The following is an 11,399-nucleotide window of genomic DNA, read 5'->3' as shown; positions in this document are numbered from 1 at the left end:
GCCGCCCCGCCACCCCTCACCCTTGGCTTCCCACCCTTCTCTGGGTCTTGACCCTCGCCTGAACCTCCCCGCGCCCCCCTCCCGCTCGCCTCTCCATCACTCAGCAGGGCCCCTTGAGCCTTTTCCTCTTCCCTCCCTTCGCGGGGAAAGCGCCCCCTCCTCTCTCCCTCCCACCCCTCCGGGGGTCCGGCCTCCCTCTACTAGGGGACCCCCTCAGCCTGGACCCCAACGCTGGCACCCTCTATTTTCCCGCCCTCCTGCCCTCTCACCCCTGATCCTCCTTGCCGGTGGCATCGTCGCTCCCTGCGTCCTGGCTCTGAGCGCCCTGACCTCGGATGACCCCGTTTCCAGCGCCTTCCTCATCCCCTTTGACCCTCTGGCCCCACGTGGGCTGTTTGTCCCCTCAAACATCACACCCCGTAGGAACGGAACTCGTGGTCCCCTCCTCTTTGCTTCTGGGGGCTTGTCTTCCGGGAGTCTTGTCCTGGCTTCCTCTCCCCGCTTCCGCCCCTGGTCCTTGTCTTCCCTGGCCCTTTCCGGGGCTCTGCTTCCCCTTAGGCCCACTCAGCCTCCCTTTGGCCTCTTCCTCTCGCAGTGGAGGCAGTGCCTCTTCCAGTTTCCATCTCCGCTCTTTCTCTGGTCCCGCTCTTTCCCTCTTGCAGCCTCCCTCCCAGCCGGTTCCCCCTGCCTCCCATCTACCCCGACTTTCCCCCTGGGCCAGCCCTCTCCCACTTAGCAACCCCTCCGTCCCATTCTCAGCTTTGCCATTTCTTTCCATATGGCATGGAGGTGCTGCGCTGGGACGCAGGACACCTTAGTCCCAGTCCTCTTGTGTGTCGGTGCCCCTTCCCCGGTATGGCGACTACCTGCTCACCTCCCCTGCCTCACCAGCCCTGGTCTGCAACTCGAAGAAGGAACCAGCCAATCCCCAATTTCCCCGTACAGGGCCCAAAAAATCACAATCCGTCACTTCTCTTTTTTTAATCCTTCTCTTTTCCCCATCGTTTCCTCCTCTGTTTTGCTGGGCGCTCTCAATAGGCCAGAAATGTTATTTTCTTATTTAATCCCCTGGCAGGGGCGGGATGCTATCCTCTGGTTGGGGATGAGGAAACCGAGGCTCAGAGAAGTTAAGCCACTCACTGAAGGTCACCCAGCTGTGGCTGGGGGCAGAGCCAAGAGAACTCGGGTCTGAAGGATGGGATTTACAGATATGCTTTGTCTGGCGTGCAAAGCGTTTAAAACCCAAACCACAATCAGCATCGGTTGCCAACATTTAAAAATAGGGAGATTGCATGTTGAGAATCCAATTTCCAGCTTCTTTTGAACTAGTGGAAGATCTGATAACATGGGGCTGGCGTTGTCCAGCAGTCCTGGTCGGCCAGATCCGAGTAGCAGCTGCTTCTTCAGATCATGCATGTGGGTCTCCTTTTCCCCAGTCACCTCTGCTCCCTATTGCCTCACACCTGTCCAATTTCCCCATGATGTTAGTTCTCTTCCTCGTGTGGGCATCTGACTTCATCTTCATTCCCTGGTCTGACCAAGCATCAGGCACAGAGCCGTGTGTGGGGACTTGCCTCTTGGAACCCCCAGGACAATGTACTGTGAATCATATTTCCATGTATTCATCCCCTCCTTCAAAAACCACTGTTTATTGAGTTTCTACTATGTGCCAGGCGCCAGTCTTGATATTGGAGCTACAGCTGCAGTGCAAGGAAAAACAGCAACAACAAAGATCCCTGTTGTTATGTGTCTTACATTCTAGAAGGAGAGAGAGATGATAAGAAAGATGAGTAAATACAACATTTAGGCTGTTAGATGGAGCTGAGTGCTAAGGAGGAAAAAGAGCAAAGGAGGGGATGGGAAGTGTTAGGGGCAAGAGTGTGAAGCTGTAAAAACTGGAGATAAAGGAGACCTAGCGGGTGACATCCGAAGGGTGGGCTGAATGGACCCAAAGATGGAGCCATGTGGCTTCTGGAGGGGAATGCGTTAGGCTGTAGAACCCAGCTCATCAATGGGAATGTGCCCCGTGCCAGGGGAGGCCCACCACCTGGCCAGGGCAGAGCCGGTGCGGGAGGAACGCAGTAGGAGGTGCCAGCAAGGTGCACGAACTTTCTGGTCCTGGGATGTGATCTGCTTTTCCCATCGCAGCCTCCTGGGCAGAGGAATGACAGGAGTTGGCTGAAAGGTTAAGGGGATCGCTGTGCTATGTCTCTGAGAGGGAAGCGGGAGGGAAAAGGGAAAACAGGAGCTGGCTTATCTGGGGTGGGAGACATAGAATTGGGATTTGAATTGAGAACACCTTCTGCAGCTACAGCGGGCAGGCAGGAACTGCTGCTGGGGGCAGTGGCAGGATGTGAGAGAAAGGAGTTGGATGTCTTGAAAGCAGGGTTTTCCAACCTCAGCCCTGTTGACCTTTTGGGGGATGGATAATTCCGCATTGCAGTGGCCGGTGGGGGTGGTGGTGGGTGGCGGGAGGAAGGAAGGTCCTCTGTGTTGTAGGAGGTTTAGCAATATTCCCCGGCTCTGCCTCCAAAGACCAGCAGCATCCATCAGCATGGCCACCAAAATCACTGTCTCTGGACTAGGATTAAACAGCCCCTAGTGAGAGTCACTGCTTGAAGTCTGTGGCCTGAGCCCTGGACAGTGTGGTAGGGGTGGAGGCGGGGGGTATTTATCCGTTGAAACAGTTGGTATTTTATGTATTTGTCTTACTTTCTCTCAGTTGTTCAGTCGCTCAGTCATGCCCGACTCTTTGTAACCCCATGGTCTGTAGCCCACCAGGCTCCTCTGTCCATGGGATTCTCCAGGCAAGAATACTGGAGTGGGTAGTCATTCCCTTCTTTCTCCAGGGGATCTTCAGGACCCAGGGATCGAACCCGTGTCTCCCGCATCGGTAGGCAGATTCTTGACTGTCTGAGCCGCCAGGGAAGCCCTAATTTATCGTAAGGAGGGCTATCATGAGCTCAGGTTTGGAAATGTTAAATTGGGGGTGCCTGCTGGTGATAATGTCTAAGACAGGAGTCCGCATAGGAGAGGACCCACAAAGCGCCGCACAGTCAAATTTTTAGGCTTTGTGGGGCGTGTGATCTCTGTCACCACTACTAAAAACAACCAGAGACAATGCGTGAGTGGATGAGTGTGGCTGGGTTCCAATTAAACTTCCTTTACGGGCACTGACATTTGAATTCTATATCATTTTCTCATACCACGAGAGTCTTCCTTGACAGTTTTTCAATCTTTTTTTTTTTTTTTTAATAAGTAAAACCTACTCTTCACTGGGTTTGGCCTTTGGGCCGTAGTTTGCTAACCCCCCAATCTAAGACATTAGTGATAAGATGTATGAGGCCAGGGTTCAGGGGGATGTCTGGGCTGGGGGAGCGGTGGGTCATGGCATGTGGATGGATGAGCAGAGACAGAAACATGCACAAAGATTAGTTGAAGGGCCAACGACTGAGCTAGTCCAGTATTCAAAGACAATCAGACAGATGAGAAGAGCCAGCAAAGGGAGCTGAGAAAGGAAAGACCACAGAGGTTAGGGGGAAATAACGGGCTAAGTGGGGTCCCCGGAGACAAAGGAAATGACTTAAGGACGGGTTAAAGGCAGGTTGGCTTTATTGTTACTTAGTCATCATTCGTGTGCCACTGGATTCTCACAGTAACCCTGCGCACTGTTTACGACCGTTACCCCCATCTCCGAAAACGAAAGCTTAGGGCTCAGAGAAGGGAAGCAACTTTCCCAAGGTCACACAGCTAACAGGCCATCGAGTCAGCACTGGAGTCCGTGTCTGTTTTGTTTCCTAAGTCAGCACATCCACCAGCCTCCATCCTGTTCAAGGATCCGGGAGTGTAGAAAGTGTTCCCCTGGGGCTGCAGTCCTCAGAAGGTGCTGTCCCCCAGGGAATCCTTGGGTCTCATCCTGTCTCCTACCAAGTGTCTCTGAGAAACGCAGTAGGAAGTGGTGACGGAGACTCAGACTCTGGAACAGAACTCATTGGGTTACCTCCTGCCTGCCAGGCACGGAAACGTGATCTTGAGCCATATGTTCAACGTCTCTGCTGCTTTTCACCATCAGTGAGATGGGCGTTATAATAACCCCTAACCTACAGGGCTACGGAGGGAGCCCAGTGAGTTATTACATTCAGAAGGCCAGTAGACACAGTGTAAAGGCTAGACTGTGTAGCTTCTACTCTGTTCTTATTATTAGGAATTTGGGTGACCCATCCCTGGATCTCCCCTCCTTGATAACCCAGAAGTCCCATCCCTCCAGCCAGCACTGCCCAACAGAAACATCACACCAGCTGCCTCTATAACTTAAATGTTTCTGTGCTGTGTGCTTTGCTGACTCGCTCAGTCCTCTCGGACTCTGCCACCCCATGGACTGTAGCTTTCTACTAGTGACATTAAAGGGCTTCCCTAGTGGTTCAGTGGTAAAGAATCTGCCTGCCAATGTAGGAGACGTGGGTTCATCCCTGGGTTGGGAAAACCCTCTAGAGAAGGAAATGGTAACACACTCTAGTATTCTTGACTGGAGAAGCCCACAGACAGAGGATCCTGGCGGTCTACAGTCCACGGGGTCACAAAGAGTTGGACACGACTGAGTGATTAAACAACAACACTAAGTGACATTAAAACAAGTACAAAGGGAAGGTTCAATGAGTCGAATTTAATAAATGCAATTATACAATATATTAATATAAAGGTTAGTAATCGATTTTATTTAACCAAGCATAGCCAAAATATTATTTTCTATGTGAGCAATATAACAAATATTAGTGAAATATGATGCTTTTTTCTTCATATGAATCTGAAATCCAATGCATATTTTAGGCTCACGCTTCATCTCAACTGCCACCTTTCAGAACCAACCTCCTGGGGCTGGGGGCATCCGGATGGGTCTAACCCCCTTCTCAGGAATCTCAGCGCCCAGAATTTGGACCTACAGCCCAATTTACTCTAGCAGCCTATTGAAGGCCCCTGTGCTCAGCACTTTGCAGGCCTTATTATCTCATTGAATCCTCCCAATTGCTCCAGGAGGGAAGGTATTATTTTCATGAGAGTTTGTCAGAGCAGGAAGCTGATGGCCAGAAAGGGGAAGTGAGTCAGCTACACGGCCACCCAACATGCGGGGGGCAGTGCACGTGTCTGCAGGGGTCCTCGCCGCAGTGCGCAGGGCTTCACTCCCAGGCCCGCCCGGGTCTGTGCTCTGCGGGCCCTCGGGGATGTGCTGGTTTGCATTACCACCATTCCTACACACACAGAGCTCCCGGACCAGGCGGTTGGATAATATGCTGAGGCAAGCCACATAACCCCCAGATTTTCTGCTCTTTAACTCCTGTGTTTCACGGCGTGTGCGTGCTAAGTCGCTTCAGTGTGTCCAACTCTTTGCGACCTGGTCAACTGTAGCCCGCCAGGCTCCTCTTTTCGTGGGATTCTCCAGCCCAGGATACTGCAGTGAGTTGCCTTGCCCACCTCCAGGGGATCTTCCCGACTCAAGGATGGAACCTGCATCTCTTATGTCTCCTGCATTGGCAGGCGGTTCTTTAACCATGGCGCCAGGTGGGAAGCCCCACACATATGCGGAGTGAGCACTTATCAAACCTTATCTGGTCATATCACCATCCTCATTTTCCAAGCCAGGAAGCTGAAGCTCAAAGGTATTCAAAACCCCAAAGCCACACAACTGGGAAGTGACTGTCCTGGTATGCGGAGCCAGAGAATACACTTTCAAAGCCCGAGCTTGTGGCTACCATAACCACTGTGCTCTGCTTCCCTAAAGATGCTGGCTTCTGGGAATTCCCTGGCAGTGCAGTGGTTAGGACTCCCTGCTTCCACTGCAGGGGGACATGGGTTCGATCCCCGGTCAGGGACCTAAGATCCCACAAGCTGCACAGTGTAGCCCAAACAAACAAACAAGCAGACAGCTCACCTCTGAGGTCCAAACTCTCCTCATCATGATTTAACTTCCACATGGGATTGAGCAACTTACGCCTCAGTTTCCTCACCTATAATGCAGTGAAGTGAAGTCGCTCAGTCGTGTCCATCTCTTTGCTACCCCATGAACTGTAGCCTACCATGCTCCTCCGTCCGTGGGATTCTTCAGGCAAGAATACTGGAGTGGGTTGCCATTCCCTTCTCCAGGATATCTTCCTGACCCAGGGATCGAACCCGGGTCTCCTGCATTGTAGGCAGACACTTTACCGTCTGAGCTACCAGGGAAATTTGCAGGGGTGCTATTATTTCCTGATATCCTTAGGGTTGGTCATCCATGATGAGGGTATTGTTCAGTCACCAAGTTGTATACGACCCTTTGTGACCCCATGGACTGCAGCATGCCAGGCCTCCCCGTCCCTCACCATCTCACAGAGTTTGCCCAAGTTCAAGTCCATTGAATCAGTGATGCCATCCAGTCCTCTTATGAGAGTGTTAACAGCTGTCAAATGCTTGGAGTGGTGTCTGGCGTGTGGTTAGCCCTCAGTAAGTTTTATACTAGTTAAGTGGACCTCCCAGGTGATTCAGTGGTTAAGAATCTACCTGCAATGCAGGAGACACGGGTTCCATTCCTGGGTCAGGAAGATCCCCTGGAGAAGGGAATGGCAACCCACTCCAGTATTCTTGCCTGGGAAATCCCTTGGACAGAGGAGCCTGGTGGGTACAGTCCATGGGATCACAAGGAGTCAGCCACGACTTAGTGATTAAATAAAAACAACAAAGTACTAGTTATTATTACTTACAGCATAACTAGTCTGTGGAGAGAGTCTGCATGCTGTCTACTTTCCATGCTCAATCTCACTGAATTATCATTCATGTTTTGAGAAAAGCACTATGATCCCATTCAAGAAAGAGAGAACTTGAACCCACCTACCAGACCATAGTGGATGTGCTGTTGGGTAAGCATTTGCTCCCACAAGATATATCTTCATTCACTCATTCAATTGCTTTTTTTTTTAAGTGTAGTAAAATGCACATAACGTAAAATATATCATCTTAACCCATTTTAAAAGCACAGTTCAGCAGTGTTAAGTATATTTACATTGTGTACCAAGCTCCAAAATACTTTTCATTGTGCAGAATTGAAACTCTACCCATTCTTCCCCACTCCCAGCCCCTGGCAACCATCATTCTTTCTGTCTCTGAATTTGACTGCTTTAGACACCTCATATGAGTAGAATCATATAGTGTTTGTATTTGTGTGACTGACTTATTACACTTTGCATGTCTTCAAGGTTCATCCAGGTTGTGGCATGTGTCAGAATTCCGTTGTTTTTAAAAGGCTGGACAATATTCCATTCTATCCATATGCCACACTTTGTTTATCGGTTCGTGCGTTGATGAACACTTAGGTTGCTTTTGGCTGTTGTGAATAATGCTGCTACAAAAATGGATATATTTGTATATTTCTTAGAGACCTTGCTCTCAATTCTTTTTCGTATATACCCAGAGGTGGAGTTGCAGCTAAGATCCCATATGCCTCCTGGCCAAATAAACCAAAACCTAAAACAGAAGAATTATGGGATTCCCTGGTGGCTCAGAGGGTAAAGAGTCTGCCCGCAATGTGGGAGACCTGAGTTCAATCCATGGGTCGGGTAGATACCCTCGAGAAGAAAATGGCAACCCACTCCAGTATTCTTGCTTGGAAAACCCCATGGATGGAGGGGCCTGGAGGGCTACAGTCCATGGGGTTGCAAAGACCAAGCGCCTTCACTTTCATAGTAATTTTGTTTTTAATTTTTTGAGGACCCTCCATCCTATTGTCCATAGAGACCGAACCAGTTTACTTTCCCACCAACAGTGCAGACAGGTTCCAATTTCTCCACATCCTCACCAACACTGGTTATTTTCTGTTTTGTTTTGTTTGTTTACAGTAGCCATCTGAATGGGATAGTATCTCATATCTATGAGATAGTATTTCATTGTTGTTTTCACTTGCATTTCCCTAATGATTCGTTTATATGGACCATCTTTTCATGCACTTCTTGCCCATTCAACCATTCTTATATGCAAATATCAAGCATTGCTGATGCTCTAGGCATTCTTCTAGATGTTGGGACACCTACAGGCTTAGATTCCAGTGGGAGCAAACTGATGTGTGTTTGAATTCTGCTTCCACCACCCATCAGCTATGAATCAAAGAACCCTTTCTATGCCTCTATTTCTTCATCTGGACAATGGGTGTATGACGTGGTATCAACGGAACACTCAATTGTGTTCCCAGCAAAGTGCTAAATCTCTGTACCTGGATTCAACCCTCGTAACAACTGGGGAGGTGCATCCTAGTACGCCCCATGTTATAGGAAAAGGGACGGAAGCAAACTAGTCCAAATAAGGCCAACAAGGATGTGGTGTAAGGACATGATGGATTCAGGCTTCATTATCAAACAGCGCGACTCCAGTTCTTAACGTTCGGCCACTGCACGACACCAATACCATTATCTATTTCATGGGTCTCCTGGGAGCTCTGGATGAGTTAATCTACCTCAGAAGCGCTTAACAAATGTTAGCGCTTAGTGGAATTATTCACTGCCTTATAGTCCTTCTTTCCAATCCTTTCCTTTACCTGTATTTCTTTCCCTGTCATCTTCTGCCTCAAACCTCCCCTTCTGCTATCCTTATGGTTCATAATCTAATTCTTTCAACACTTATTTCTCGACACCTCCTTTGGTGCCAGGCAATGCTAGAGACACACGAAGGAATCAGACCCCATCCCCCCTCCCCACCTCCATTCAGGAACTCCCAGCGTGCTGAAGAAGAAGATCATAAAGCAACCCAATGCGTGCTTAAAAAAAAAAAAAAAAAGCGGCTACCCCACCCAGAATGGGTGGGAGGGGTCTTTGTGAAGGAAATCTTCCTCAAGCAGGTGCCCGGGCGCTGCTCTCTTGCAAGGGTTAAATTCTTCTCCAGGAAGAATGTGAGCAGTGTTCCAAAGCACTGGGCAGAGGCCTGGAGATGGGAAGGTGCCTGGAGAATTGAGGAAACAAAGTGTCTTTATACTGATTTATATACCAGTCTCCAGCTATGTAAGGATGCGTGTTCTGGGAGGAAGGAGGGGGCTCTGACTGCAGGACCCCTGGAGGCATACCTCACCCCTAGCTTGCCTTGGCTTGTTCCAACCGCTTCATCGCCTCCCTGAGGACTTCAGGTGCTGGGCGCCGAAAGAGGGGGAACCCTACTCCCCAAACAGAGGATTGAAGAGACGACCACCCCACTGATCCACTGGGGCTGCTCTCTCCTCCATGGGGACTCAAGGCTTCATAGGGCCTCATGGGCGGCTCAGACGGTAAAGCGTCTTGCCTGCAATGCGGGAAATCTGGGTTCGATCCCTGGGTTGAGAAGATCCCCTGGAGAAGGAAATGGCAACCCACTCCAGTATTCTTGCCTGGAGAATCCCAAGGACCAAGGAGCCTGGTAGATTATAGTCCATGGGGTCACAAAGAGTCGGACACACTAAGTGTCTAACACACACACACACACACACACACACACACACACACACACACACGGGAAATGGAGTCCTTTTCGTCCTCTGTTGCCTCTCCGTTTTCCCACGTATTTTCAACGGGTTTCGAGTTGAAGGGTCCTTGACATCACTGAAACCAACACCTTCTTTCTTACAGAGGGGGAAACAGAGGCCGGAGAGACTGTCCCCGTCCAGGTTACAGGGCAAAGGTCCCTGTGGCCTTTTAGTGAGTGTTGGATGTTTTCCTTTGTCCTTGTTTTAAAACCTGGTTGGGAAACTGAGGCCAGGGAGTTTGAAAGTTTGTCCCAGGTGCGCAGACACGTTCAGGAGCCAGTATTTCCTGTCTCCCAATCAGCCCAGAAAGAGAAGGGGTTTGAGGAAAGGGGGGGTTGTCTTTTCTCACCCAGAGTTCCCCAACTGTTAAGTGCCCACCACCATCACCCCCCGCCCCCCATTCCCCTCCAGGGTTGAAAAGAGGCGTCTGCGTGAAGATCAACCATTTCCCGGAGGACACGGACTACGACCATGACAGCGCGGAGTATCTGCTCCGTACGTGGGGGTCTGGGGCGGAGTTGTGTGGGGGGGGTGCTGCTGGGCTCGGGCACGTGGGAGGGGAGAGAGGGCTGTGCTCCCACGCTTAGATCGACGCGCCGAGATGAGCTTGTCAGCCAAGCCAAGCCAAGATACCGAGATCCTCTGGCCTCCGATTGGCTCAGTGGGCCCTCTCCCGCCCCCTCCTCTCACCTCGGGGCGGGCAGACGGGGGATCCCCGGAGCTGATTGGCTGCCGTGCCGGCCTGGGTACTCCGGGCCGTGACTGGTTGTCCCTCTCCGGGCCCGGATTGGCCAACCGCACTCTGGGCCCGAGAGGCAATCTGCGGCGCGGCCTGGCCACTCCCGGGAGTTGGCTGGGGAAGCCCGCGGTGCGATTGGTAGCTACCCCGAGAACGCGGCAAACCCTGAGTTGGGATTGGCTGCGGCCTCAGCCGGACTCAGAAATCGCAGAATCTGGTTGCCTGGGGTTTGGGGGAGAGTGGAAAGGACTGCAGAGAGAGAGAGAGAGAGAGGGAGGAGAAAGGGGGGAAGAGAAGGGAAACCCAGAGCTACGGATGAAGCAAGGCAGAAAAGGGAGGAGAGAAGAGACAGGAGAAAAAGAAGAGAACGGGAGAGGGAGCGATGGAGGGGGCAGGGGAAGAGAGAAGAGAGACCCGGAGAGACAGGTGAAGCCAGGCGGACGAGCGGTGGGAGGGAGAGCGGGATTTAGAGATGTGATGGAAAGAAGGATCTGGAGAAAGGGGAAAAGGCGCAGAAGAGAGGAAGGGAACGCGCTTGCGAGAAGGAAAAAGAGAGGGAGATGGTCCACAAGGGAAATAGAGGCGTTCAGAGGCGGGGTGGGTGGGGTGGAAGAGAGGGAGAGTGGTTAGAAAAATTAAAGGGCAGAAAAAATATGCCAGGAGAAACACAGAGGAAGAAAGAAAAGGACGAAGAAAAAGAGAGGGGGGGGGCCATCAGATCGCTAAAGAGAGAAATTTTAAAGACGAGACAAAGTGAGACAGAAAAGAACCAGAACACGGGCAGAGGGGAGGAATGGGAGAACCAGCGCGAGAGAAGGGGGACAAGGCACACAGGAGGCGCGGGGCCCCAGGGGCGCAGGCGGCCGTGACTGACGCCCTGGTTCCCTCCCCACCCCCCGCCCCTCTCCTGTCTCTCTCCAGGGGTCGTCCGGGCCTCCAGCATCTTCCCCATCCTCAGCGCCATCCTGCTGCTGCTCGGGGGCGTGTGCGTGGCGGCCTCCCGAGTCTACAAATCCAAGAGGAACATCATCCTGGGAGCAGGGATCCTGTTCGTGGCAGCAGGTGAGAGGCAGAGGGAGGGGGCGGCCCACCTGCGCGCGCGCACGTGTGTCTGTGTGTGTGCGCGCGGGCGCGCCTGCAAAGCCACCTTGC

The 11,399-nt window shown here is 51.6% G+C and overlaps 1 protein-coding gene across 1 annotated transcript in view; it reads left to right on the top strand.

The window, feature by feature from the left end:
- The first annotated feature begins 5,546 nt into the window (after positions 1 to 5,546).
- The window catches only part of CACNG8 (calcium channel, voltage-dependent, gamma subunit 8), a 15,151-nt gene continuing 9,298 nt past the window's right edge, over positions 5,547 to 11,399 (top strand). The window contains exons 1-3 of the mRNA XM_010856001.1: positions 5,547 to 5,556; positions 9,920 to 10,003; positions 11,169 to 11,309. Of these exons, the coding sequence (XP_010854303.1) occupies positions 5,547 to 5,556; positions 9,920 to 10,003; positions 11,169 to 11,309 (235 nt within the window). The remainder of the gene's footprint in view (positions 5,557 to 9,919; positions 10,004 to 11,168; positions 11,310 to 11,399) is intronic.

The sequence above is a fragment of the Bison bison genome, unplaced genomic scaffold (genome assembly GCF_000754665.1).
Source record: "Bison bison bison isolate TAMUID 2011002044 unplaced genomic scaffold, Bison_UMD1.0 scf7180017854187, whole genome shotgun sequence".
In the NCBI taxonomy this organism is placed as follows: Eukaryota; Metazoa; Chordata; class Mammalia; order Artiodactyla; family Bovidae; genus Bison; species Bison bison.
This window is presented reverse-complemented; position numbering and strand designations above follow the sequence as displayed.